The sequence below is a fragment of the Lissotriton helveticus genome, chromosome 10 (genome assembly GCF_964261635.1).
Source record: "Lissotriton helveticus chromosome 10, aLisHel1.1, whole genome shotgun sequence".
Taxonomy (NCBI): Eukaryota; Metazoa; Chordata; class Amphibia; order Caudata; family Salamandridae; genus Lissotriton; species Lissotriton helveticus.
The window spans coordinates 1,157,746,236-1,157,757,983 of NC_136071.1; the positions used below are offsets into that span (position 1 = coordinate 1,157,746,236).

Here is an 11,748-nt window from a genome sequence, read left to right on the forward strand (position 1 = left end):
CGCATGACCCCAAAAGACTTAGCACATGGGTCTCACTGAAAGCACCATACACCCTTCAAACCAAGCATCTTCTCAGTGTAGTATGCTACTTGTCCAATAATGCACATTAGCACCTTGCAATGGGATATGAAGCGCTATACAAATGGAATTTTATGCACAAAGAAAAAACCATTATGCACATATTTTCATATTTCCTTTCAGTGGTTTAACCTTTGAGCGTATGCAGCAGAAACCAATTATATCCAAGACACTTAATCCAACTACAAATACAACAAATAAAAGGCCTTTCAAAACCAATTTTATTCGAAATATCTTTAGAAGCACAATAGGGTTTAACGGTAACGATGGAGCTGAAGGGTGTTGCGTCTCCTCCAGGCAGCACGACGTGAGCCTCCGATGGTAAGGTGGAACTTGTGTCCCTTGCCCAAGCCACGGCTCTTCTTGCCAGCTGAAGTGAGCCCACGCATCTCCCTGTGCTTGTGGACTGCTTTGGTGATCCATTGGATCTCTGGGTTGCGTCTGATGGCTTTGTGGAAGGTATCAATCAGAACCACTTCGAAGAACTTGTAGGTGGAGTCTTCTCCAACCCAGTATGAGCTCAGCACTCTGAGACCTCCACAATGGCGACCAGCACGCTCCTGCAAGTGATAAAAGGATTTAGAAATTGCAGAGGCTCTCAATTAACCCAAGTCTTTCCATCACAATATACATAAAGTGGAATATATAGTCAGCTCTAGGTAAAGTCAGGTCTCCTCCACCCCTCAAAAATACATTTAATGCGTCTCTGGGGCCTATGCTAGTATGAAAATATGCTTCGAAAATTTAGTTTTGAGTTGTGAAGAGAAAATAAAGAGAAGAACCACAGGATTGAATAAAGAGCAAAAAACTTTGTTTTGGATTATTCAGATTAAATCTTGTAATATTTTGCATGCAGAAAGCTACAGATGATCAAGGAGCACATCTACCAGATAGCATACACTTCTAGTGCTAAGACGAGGGAGACTTCAGTAAAGAATGGCAAAGTGTGATTTTTTTTCATACGGGCTCCATATGCAGTAGAAATGAGATTTAAAAGCCTTGACAAAAAACCTGCAAGCCTGAACTAGAGTTCCAAGAAGCCCAGAAGCAAAAGATGTTATACAACACAAAAATGGCTTTAGACAAGTAACAGACTTTTGCTTAAAGAACAACGCACACTACCTCTTCTCACAAAGGGTACTGTTTCTTACCTCAGCAACAGACTGAAGGCTGCGGGCAAACTTGATCTGGTTAACACCATGGTGCACAGGTTTGCCATAGGTAGCACCTTTGGGGACAGGACGTTTACGACCACCACGGCGAACACGGACACGATAGATCACATAACCTATAAAGGAAGAGATGACAAAGGCATTATTCAATATATTGCTGCTAATTTGAAAGAGTATACTTAAGCAACTGTATTTCTCTAAGCATCTGTTCGCTGCATCTGTTACTATGGTCATAGGACCATTGTAGATATAAGGGAACAGAGCAAGTGCCATCTACAACTGGTTCCTAACCAAGTCAAACATCTGGTGGGATATACACCGAGACGTACTTTACACATACATAATACTAAGATGAGTGAGTTTGGAGCCAAGGTGGGTCACTGGTGAAGGGAAACCCGCTGCAATGAAGCTAATGGGATGTAAGAGTAAAATGCAAGAAGTAGTACACTATGGCTTTGTGGATTCAACTTGCATCCAATACTTTAGCGCAAAAATAAATACGCCTTCAAACAAACACAAGTCAAAATTCTTTCCTAGATCGTACAATACCTTATGTACCCTGAGAAATAGTTAAAACTTTTATCATGGGAATTTTTCAGTTTCAGTTATTAAAAGCCTTCTTTCCTTCAGATTTACTGTTTTGCTGCTGGTTCTGGGGGCAGAATTTAAAGCAAGACCTTCGGACCTTCACAAAGCTTGTTCACATAACAGCATGCAAAGATTTAACTGTTATTGCATTTATGTCATGCTTACTACCCCTGCCGAGGCAGTGAAGCGTTTTACCGCGAGTAGCACGCTACTCCGGAACCCAAAAAGTATTTGTGGTGAATTCGTATTGTGAAATTTGAGTGGTGGACATGTGACTTAGTTGGATTGAAAAGGATAATTGAAGAATAGAAGACTGAAGTCTAGAAAATGTATTGAGAGACAATAGTTAAGATGAGGTTTGGGATGAGTATAGGGAGAGATTAAGGGAAGAATCTCTAGAAATGGATTAGGGAAATCAGTAGTTTAATAAGTATTGGGATGAGTCAAAAGGAGGGATAGGTGAGGGAAGAATTTAGAAGTATTTTTCAGTTGCAATATAGTTCCTCATTCAATACAATGCAAAAACTTCAGAGGAAAGAATATTCCTAGGTGAAGCCAAAACGCTTTAGACATTTTAAAGAAGCATTGACTGTTATACAAACGGCTGCTTTGTTTCATCAATGCCTTGCTCCAAACTAAGTGTTTTTACCAATGCCACTGAAGTTACCAAGTAAAACTTTGAAATGGAGCTTTGAGCACCACTTCTAGGTGGTCAAAGGAACATTCCTCAGACGAGAACCTTGAAGCATCCATTTCTATTAAAGTTTCTTCAACAAAAGTAATCAACTCCATGCAGTACTTATTTCTCAGGCAACAGTGCTAAACCTTTGAAACTTTGTGAATAAAAGTTTATGCAAGGAAAAGATTCTTTAAGTGGGAGTACATATTACGAACTTGGCAAAAAAAGTTGCCATTCCACACACCCCTCTGAAATAGAATTGTGTGGTAATGTTTAAAAGACAGACAACCTTGAGTACTAAAGCATGTTGGCAACTAGTACAAATGGGTCAGTCTACAAAGAAAATTTCAAAGGCTTGCATGTCAAACTGGCCACTACGAACTGGATCGTAAAGCCAGACAAAGCAGAACTAGGATTGCCACAAGAATATTTCATTAAAAAAAAGGGACATCTTGTTTCTGATGGCATTCCGAGTGCCTCAAGTAACCTGTAGGCAACCCTATGAACCACGTAAACACAAAACTCGAAACTAAACTGTCAACGTAGGGAGCAAACCAACACCTGCATCCCAAATGTTAAACACTAGTTGACCTCCAGCAATATTAGATCCAATGAAAGCTGGTAGCATTGCCAGGTAGTCGATTAAGCACAGTAACAACCAAAACCAGCAAGATCGGAAGGAGAGTATCTAGCAAACTTTACTTTCAACCACACTTCTCATATGAGGACCTCAACAAGGCAGAAGCAGCTACAAAAACACGTTGTGTGACCAAAAGCAGCCACATCCTTCAACCTCCGAAGGAGGTTTCAATTGAACCGGCGATTTAGTACATGAAGTGCAGGATATATAATTGTGTGTTCTATTCTGTATCGCAACACTGTGGTGCAGGGGTCGCAAATGTTTTCTCAACAGGCTACAAGTTTACTCATTCAACCTCTCACTAATATGCAAGCATTCACTATGCTATTTCTCTCCTAAATACCAACACACATGAATTACTAACGAGCGGGAGAGAATGGAGCAAGGTATAAGCAAGTACACGTAAAGCTCCTTGTGTCCTACCGCTCATATAGCTGCTCTTTTTAGCTACAAAGAATAGAAGACAATTATCAGGGTGAATGAAAATGGCATACACAAAGAATGCCATAGGAGCTTAACTCCAGCAGAAGGACACTTACATCTACAATGAAGCAACCACCCTAAGAGCTACATCTGTAGCCTAAAACTGCCAACTGGCCTGATAATCGGGGCTTTGCACTCAAGTGGCAACAACCAACCAATGAATAGTGCTCCAGATCCCAGATCTTTCTATGGAAACTGGGCATGTGGACTAGGAACTGGCTGTGCAAGGACGTTTTTGGAAATGGTGAAAATGGACTGGCCCAAACTCCCTTCACCCACCAAAGCAAATATCATGCAGGAAAGGCTTATGTATGCTTGTTCAAACCAGACAATAAGTTCTAGGGAATATTTCTTGTAAACCATCACATAACGGACATGATTCATCCAGAGTGAGGACTGGCCAACCTATAACCTGTGAGAGCTACGACCAGCCACTGGGAGAACGCGGTTGATCAAACCATCTTCACACTTGCTCTTTACCCATCTTTTAGGATTATGTTCTGAAACTGCTTATGTGAAACTCTACAAAAGAGCATGCATGAAGTCCACACTGCCACCTAATTATATGAAATAGAACCCTGCCGTCACCTGGTCCTATATTCTTGCCTGCAAGATTGTGCTCCTTTCTCTTCCCACAGGTTCCGACACCATCTCTGCCCAACAGATATGAACCACTCCCAACAGTTCTGATCTCCAGTACCCGCAGCCCTGCCAAGTGTCCCTACCTTTTCCACAACTGTTAACAGCATCCCAAAAGCCATTCTTTCACCTGTCTGCCTCCCTTTCGCCGCTATTACCAACCCCTAATAACCCTCCCATACAATATCCCAAACATTTCCTCTCTGAATCTTCACTGCTGGTTTCAGCAGCAGACAGAACACTACACACAGATCAGCAGCTTGGCATCACTGCATGCACAAAACCACTTCTGCAATTCAGACTCAATGGCAGATTGACCACTATACAAATGCCAGTAACATAACATGGGCGGAGATGCGATATCTGAATGAAAATTGCCAATCAATCAAGTCTAGCAAAGATCAGTCCACGGGGAAAGAAAGAATGGGTTGGTCAGTGGGAGAAGTATCCGCTTATATTTTAGCTACCACAGGAAATGTGCTGAAAGAGCAAAAAACGCTTTAAGGATAAACACTAAACTTGGCAATAATGTAGAACTTTATTCAAATAGCGTGTTTACCCCTCCAGCCTCAATTTGGTATAAATCCATTCAGTAGTTGAAAATATAAACATTTGAAAAAGTTGCAATGCAGGATTGAAAAGAGTAACTCGTGTATAGTCAGTTTAAAAAGCAATTTGTTGGCTTAGAACTGGGCTAGGTGTGTCGAATATGCCGAAAATACGGCATACACCAGGTATGTTCAAATTAATAATGATATTCAAATGTGTCGTCCAGGGCAGGAGGGTTTACCCTAAGAGGGGTGTTCATCTGCTAAATTGGTACTGTGATGAATAGGCACAAAAGGTGTTATAAGCCAGAAAGAATTAGCTTTCTATTAGTGTGCCAAACATTGCACTAGAGTCTAGATCATAAAGACCAGACAGTTAGGGAAGGGGGGGATTCAATTTTCATTTGCTTATAACCGACACTGATGAATCTGTGTAAAGTTTGGCAACTAGTTAGCAAAGGTACATTAGATTGTGAAGATCCAATTTTGAGCTGTAGAATATTTTCTTTCGTAATACATTTCGCACAATTTGATGGAGATGTATGAAACTTGGAATGAATTTAGCATGTCTAAAATTCTAATAATCATTTTTGTGTCCTTCAGGATCCACCATAGCATGGCCAAGATTGTTCCTCTACCAACATTGGCACTGTTTCCCACACGAAAATGTCACAAAAGCTTGCACGGTTTGGTTTCTGAGGCGTGGGTGAGGAGGGAATGTGTGTGGATAAAATATTCAGTTGTTTAGAACGAACATGATTTGGCGAATTTGCATCATATGTGGCATGCAGTAAGCAAATTACACCCCAGTGCAGGTATTTCAGGTTTTATTCAAATCCAATGTGTGTGTGGTGGGGTGTTGAATAGAGCCATAACTCACCTTTTAACTGTTATATATGCGAGAACATGCGGTAAAGGCGATTATGTAGCACTATACTAGATAATTCCCAAACAAATCAGAACATTTATGTGCAGTGCTAATAGGACTGCCATAAAGTTTGGTTTGTAATGGTCTATACTCATCTGCTGGTTTTGTAGTCAATTAATTTTCCTTTCTTCATTCGGGAGAGTAATGGCAAAGGCAGACCTAGCCAACACGTGTTTTGAGAATGTGTTTGCTTTATGCACCAAGTGGAGTATGAATGCCATTTGCAGCCACTTGAGCGTGGGAAGGGGCCATATTTATGAGGAAAAGCATCAAAGGGCGCAAAATGACACTCATCCCTCAACAATGGTAATCGCACAGAACATAATGAATGTCGATCTGATTTAAAATAAGTTAAACCAGGATATAGGAAGCTGCACGTATTCATGGTAAAACGCAGCCACAATGAAGGTGGTGTTAGATCATGGTAACATGCAGTCCAAACAAACCAGTGAACACTAGTTGCTGCACTGTGAGGCAATACACGGTTTATGTATTGTGGTAATATGGGATACTGACCTTTGTACTCCTGTAATGTACGACTACATCAATAAGCACAACTGCTCTAAACAACGTTATTGAGACACTTATTTTCACTGCTATAATATATAGTACATGTTCACATACATCGAGGTTGGATGTTTTTATTGCACAACAGTGGTATTAAAAAAAAAAAAAAAAAAAAACCTCCTTAAACATTTCGCAGGGACTCAATCTTGGCGAGTCCTACTGTTTAATCGACATGCTATCAATCAAAACCTTAAAACTCTAATCTAGATCATCACAACTTGCAGAAAACAGATTCAAGAATCTCTCCCTTCTATGCAAGGGTTTTTAATGAAGGAAACTTTTTCAAAATTCAACGTTCTAGCAACAACATTTAGTATTTGATCTTCATTAAAGACAAACAGGACAGGTTTCCACGGGTGGTTCCTTAAAGCAAACTACTTCAAAATCAACGTGACTAAAGGTCACAAGGAAATGCTTCCAATATCAGAACAGGGGACTCTTCCATAGAATGTACAGTTGATAGAACATGTCAATCAGCCCATCTCACGCCTAAGTATAGTGATAGGTAGTTGACAAGGGACTGTCTAAACAACCAGCCAGGTAATGGACAACCGTTAAACCTTGAGGAACTAGACAAACCGATTTCACGCAAGCCACGACAAGAACACACTGCTGTCCTTCACAACCAACTTATTGTCACCATCAATGTTCACAACTCGGGCAATAAATAGCTTGGGTCGAGGGAATAATAATAATTTTAAAAAAGTCAGACATCAAAGTATGTACTGAGAGTGGGGTACATCAATCACCCTCCGGTTTCATACACACCAGAGTTGAGCACTGGATAGTCATGCGAATTGATGGATTGACAAATGAACGCTGGACTGATTGCCAAAGCGGACAGCTTAATGACAAAACCAACCCAACATTAAGGCTATGTTGAACAGTTCATTTACGATCAACATCGATCAAACGTACCCAGCTCCTTATTTTTATTGTACTTTCATTGCAAAGTATTTCTAGTAGTGCTGTGCATTTTTAAACTAATGTCACTGTAAGTGTGTTACTAGCCCTAATTTCATCGCGTGGTATACAAGGGGGTCACCCCCCCCAGCAACAGGAGAAGCAGCTGCCCAGACCCACCCCTAGGCCAGCAGACCATTGGCTATTCAGCTACCAGGCAAGGCTGAGCCCTCCTCTCACACCTGCCCAGGCCCCTTCAGGCCTTGCTGGGTGCACCCCAAATCATTCTCCTCCATCTTGTGAGTTGCAGCCTACATGTGCCCCAGATTGCAGTGAGCAGAGTCCAGGAAGTGGTAAGGAGACAAACTAGTGCCGTCTCTTCCCAAGACAAAAAGTTGTTTAAAAAACGATTTTCACTTTCTGCGTTTACTGTCTATGCCTGTGGTTGTTAGTTAAAAATTGTAGTTTTAGCCTGCCTGTAATTGCATATTTTATCACCTGTGTTGCGTTTTAAATTTGTGGTTTTCCCTGCCCATGATTGCCTCCATTTAGTGTGTTGAATTGTGTGATTTGCAGTCCAACCTCTGTAGTGTACCTTATCTTCAGAAAACTACTCTTCCCCACATAAGCACCACACCGAAACAGAAATTTAAAGCATATTCCTCTGTATATAAGCATTTGTTTTCACTATAGATATGTACCTATCTTTGTGTATTACTTTATAAAACATGTCAAATAATTATGTTAAGAGAAAATAAAAAATTAAATAAATAATAATAATATTCATCAATAAATAAAAATCATCTTTGGTCTACATGTACATACTTCCATTGTGCATCTATGTACCTTCCATGTACTTGGATCTGTGTGTCCCACTTTTCTCCTGAAAAAGCATATCCAATGTACTACCCAATTTCTCATCCTGTGCCTGTATCAATATATTTAATCTAAATATACTTCCTTCCTTTATGTATCTATATACTTTCAATGTACTTATGGATCTATATATTTATCACTTTCTTCTAATTTAGCATTTCCAATGCACTAGCCTATTTCTCAGCCTATACTTCGCTCAATATATCTTCTAGCCCAAATTTCCGACTCATCTCAAACTTCCTTCTACTACTCCTAATGCACTACCCCATCTCATCCTATACATCTATCAATATATCCTCTACATCAGTGTTTACCACACTGTGGTCCGCGGACCCCAAGGGGTCCGTGAAACATTCCCAGGGGGTAGGTGGGCAACAGTTTTAAAAGCACAGAAACATTTCTTGTATAATTAGCAGCTTTCCAGCAACAATAAAAGTGTCAAGAGAATGCCAGTGATTAATGTACCTGCTGGAGAGTGAGGAGAGTTTTGTTCAGTCGCAGCTTTGATTTAACTAATGTAGCACAGAGGGTTAATGTGCCTACTGCAATGAACGTGTAACATGCATCTGAAAAAGCAGCATTTTATGTACCTAGGTTTGTGGTTACTGCTTTTGTCACAGATTCTTTTGTTACTGTGCACTTAATAAGTGACAATCGCAATCTAGTAGAGGGACCTTTAAACTGTCATCAAAGAGCTGCTTGCAAACTTGCATGGTACCAGTGAGTAACATATTTTGTCCCAGTTATTCATTATCCTGATGCTGCTAAAAAGATATATTTGGGTGGAAATAATTTTTTTATGTTAAAGTCAATGCTAGCCATTGTGTTATGTTCTGAATCCTGAGTTTGTGCTTTTCCAGACCAAGAACTCTTTAAACATTTTATATACACACTGATTTACATGTATGATAAAATGTCTCTATATGTGTGTGATGTAAAGTGCTCTGACATCCTACAATGGTATGAGAGATGCTATAAAACAAATGAAATACATGTGACAGAGGGGCTATTACTTCAATATAAAATACTAGGGGCCAGATGTACGATCTGTTTTTATATGCGCGAACGGGTTCGCGAACCAGTTTGCGCATGCAAAAACCTATTGGGCCATGTACATAGCCTATTTCGAAAGTCGCAATTTGTTTGTGACTCTATAGGTTTTGAAATTTGCTATTTGGAAGGGGCATTCCATTCCAAATAGCGAGTCTCAAAACCATCTACAAATGTTTGGCTGTCGCAAAACAGTCACAATTACCACCTACTTCAAGTAGATGGTAATGCATTCGCAAATGCCTGCCCTTAGAAAATGAAACTAAAATGTTTCATTTTTTTTAAATGCATGGTAAACAGGCTGCATTTTTTTTTAAACTGCTTTATTTAAAAGCAGTCCGAGACATGGTGGCCTGCAGAGCCCAACCATCGCTGGGAGGGCTGGCATTCCCAATGGGCTCGCAAATTGCGAGAGGCTCATTAATATTAAAGAACCTCGCAATTTGCGACCCCATTGGGAATCCCAGTGTTAAACACACTGTTGTACATTTCATTTAACGACTCGCAATTTGCCACTCGCAATGTGTCGCCAATTGCGAGGCGCTAAATGAAATGGTCGTACATCTGGCCCCAAAATCCTTAGTACTTTGAGTATGTTTTGATTGCACACGTGTGTATTTTTTTCGAATTACTGTTTTAATGTTTGAAATTTAACTCCTACAAATTGCTTGGGTGTCCCCGGCTTCCAGTGGTGACTCAATGGGGGTCCTCATGAGTCAAAAGTTTGGGAACCACTGTTCTACATCCACTCTCATTTATCCCAAACCCCATACCACTGCTATGATCGCCAAAATAACCCTTTCTAGACTCTCTCCTGCTCTACCCCTCCTTGCATCATCCGACACTTCTTTTTACTACACCGATCCCCTAAAACAAACCTTTCTAAACTCTCCCCTCTGACTCCTTCCCTCCAAAACTCTTTTACTCATCCAAAATCCTCTTCCTACTGCTAAGACCTAAAAATAAAAATCCTTCACTTTATCCCTACACTTTCCTTTTTCAATAAAAATTCACAGACTAACATGTTCACATCACAAATTCCATATTCAACTATACTAATATACTGCCCAAATAACTGAATAACATATCCTACTCAAATTACTTCATATTTATACTATACTAATTTTCAACACTAATCCTTTATGGGTTCCGGAGTGGCGTGCTACTCGCCAGAAAAGCGCTTCAACACCCATCAGGGGTAACAAGTGCAATATGAATGCAAATCTTTCTTCCCCTTTTATCCATCCGCTATCCTTCTCACTCCAAGTAACAGACTAATATCCACCACTGAAATTACCTCATATTTCACCATATTAATTCACCACTAATCATGTATAGGCTTCCTGAATAGCATGCGTCAACAAGCGAGCGATAAATAAATACAAACCTATGTCCTCCTCTATCCTTCTGCTATTATTCCAAATAACTGACTAACCTATCCACCACTTAAAATGTACTTGCATGTTTCACTATACTAATTCAACACTAATCCTCTATGGGTCCCGGAGTAGCGCGCTACCCGTCGAAAAAGCGATTTGACGCCTCGTATGGGGTAGTAACCGCTATATAATTACAATACCTAAAAGGAGTGACAGTCTGAGCATCAATATTTAATTTTAATAAAATGTTCCTAGGTATCTAGGAAAGATCGGGAATGTTACTGTTTAATAATACATTTGGACTTAACTCCTGCGGCTTAACACTACTAGCACCGGGATAGAGACAGTCCAAAATAGAAGGGTTAAAAATAAAATAAGTTTTGTTGTAGTCGATACTTTCGGTTTAGCCAGAATTATAATAGTCGTAGTGTACCCAGTACCCACGCCCATTAGTTAAAACATGCATAGAGTACAACCATTTGTTGAGCACTCAGTTTAACTTTGCTTTGACCTAGCCCAAGAATACATACATGAAAGCTCTTCAATGCTCTCTGAAAACAAGAAAAGTCAGTTAATGTAAATGTATTGGAGCTTGCAAAGCGCACTGCTACCCGTCCGTAGGTTTCCTGGCGCTGTATAACTCTGGGGAACCCATTTTACACTAACATGTAAACAAACATGTAATCACGTACCTTGTTTGGCCTTGTAGCCTGCCCTGCGAGCCTTGTCAGGGCGGGTGGGACGGGGTGCCCGGTGGAGAGCAGACAGCTGGCGATACTGCCAGCACCGAACACGCAGGAGGAACCGCATGACGTCCGACTGCTTCTTCCTCCATAGCTCCTGCATATATTTGTAGGCACCCATCCTGGATTATTCTGTTAAAAATACGCATTAGTTTAAGTTATGAAGGCATACGCAAAACTGAATTTTTTTTATCAAATGCTTAACAGTAGTCGCCTCACAAGTTAATTTCCAAAGTAAGACTAGTAACATGCAACAGTGTCCAGGACCTCCAACAAACAAGTAAGCATGGGACACGAGTAAGTGTACAACAAAATCCCAGTGAGCCAAAGGATGCCGCATGAATTTGTTGTGCTCGTTGTGGCTGGGCAGCATTAGACATTACTGCCCGACACCTCAATGAATCCACATCAAGGGTGCGTTTATCTAGTCAAGCCCAGGTACATCTTTTGCACTGCTTAAAAGTATTTGGTCCCC

At 40.5% G+C, this 11,748-nt stretch overlaps 1 protein-coding gene across 1 annotated transcript; it reads right to left on the reverse strand.

Moving 5' to 3' along the window:
* Window positions 1–281: 281 nt before the first annotated feature.
* LOC144784888 (large ribosomal subunit protein eL15) lies at window positions 282–11,405 on the reverse strand. The gene is made up of 3 exons (XM_078663981.1): window positions 11,223–11,405; window positions 1,230–1,366; window positions 282–638 (listed from the first exon to the last, which is right to left on the reverse strand). Exons 1-3 carry the CDS (start codon window positions 11,392–11,394, stop codon window positions 333–335), a joined length of 615 nt encoding a protein of 204 aa, XP_078520107.1. The 5' UTR covers window positions 11,395–11,405; the 3' UTR covers window positions 282–332.
* Between the last annotated feature and the right edge of the window lie 343 nt (window positions 11,406–11,748).

Coding starts and splice junctions, on each gene's coding strand:
- LOC144784888 (XM_078663981.1), bottom strand. CDS start 11,394: ATGGGTGCCTACAAATATATGCAGGAGCTATGGAGGAAGAAGCAGTCG. Junction 1,367..11,222: donor AGGCTACAAGGCCAAACAAG/GTACGTGATTAC, acceptor CTTCCTTTATAG/GTTATGTGATCTATCGTGTC. Junction 639..1,229: donor GCCTTCAGTCTGTTGCTGAG/GTAAGAAACAGT, acceptor TATCACTTGCAG/GAGCGTGCTGGTCGCCATTG.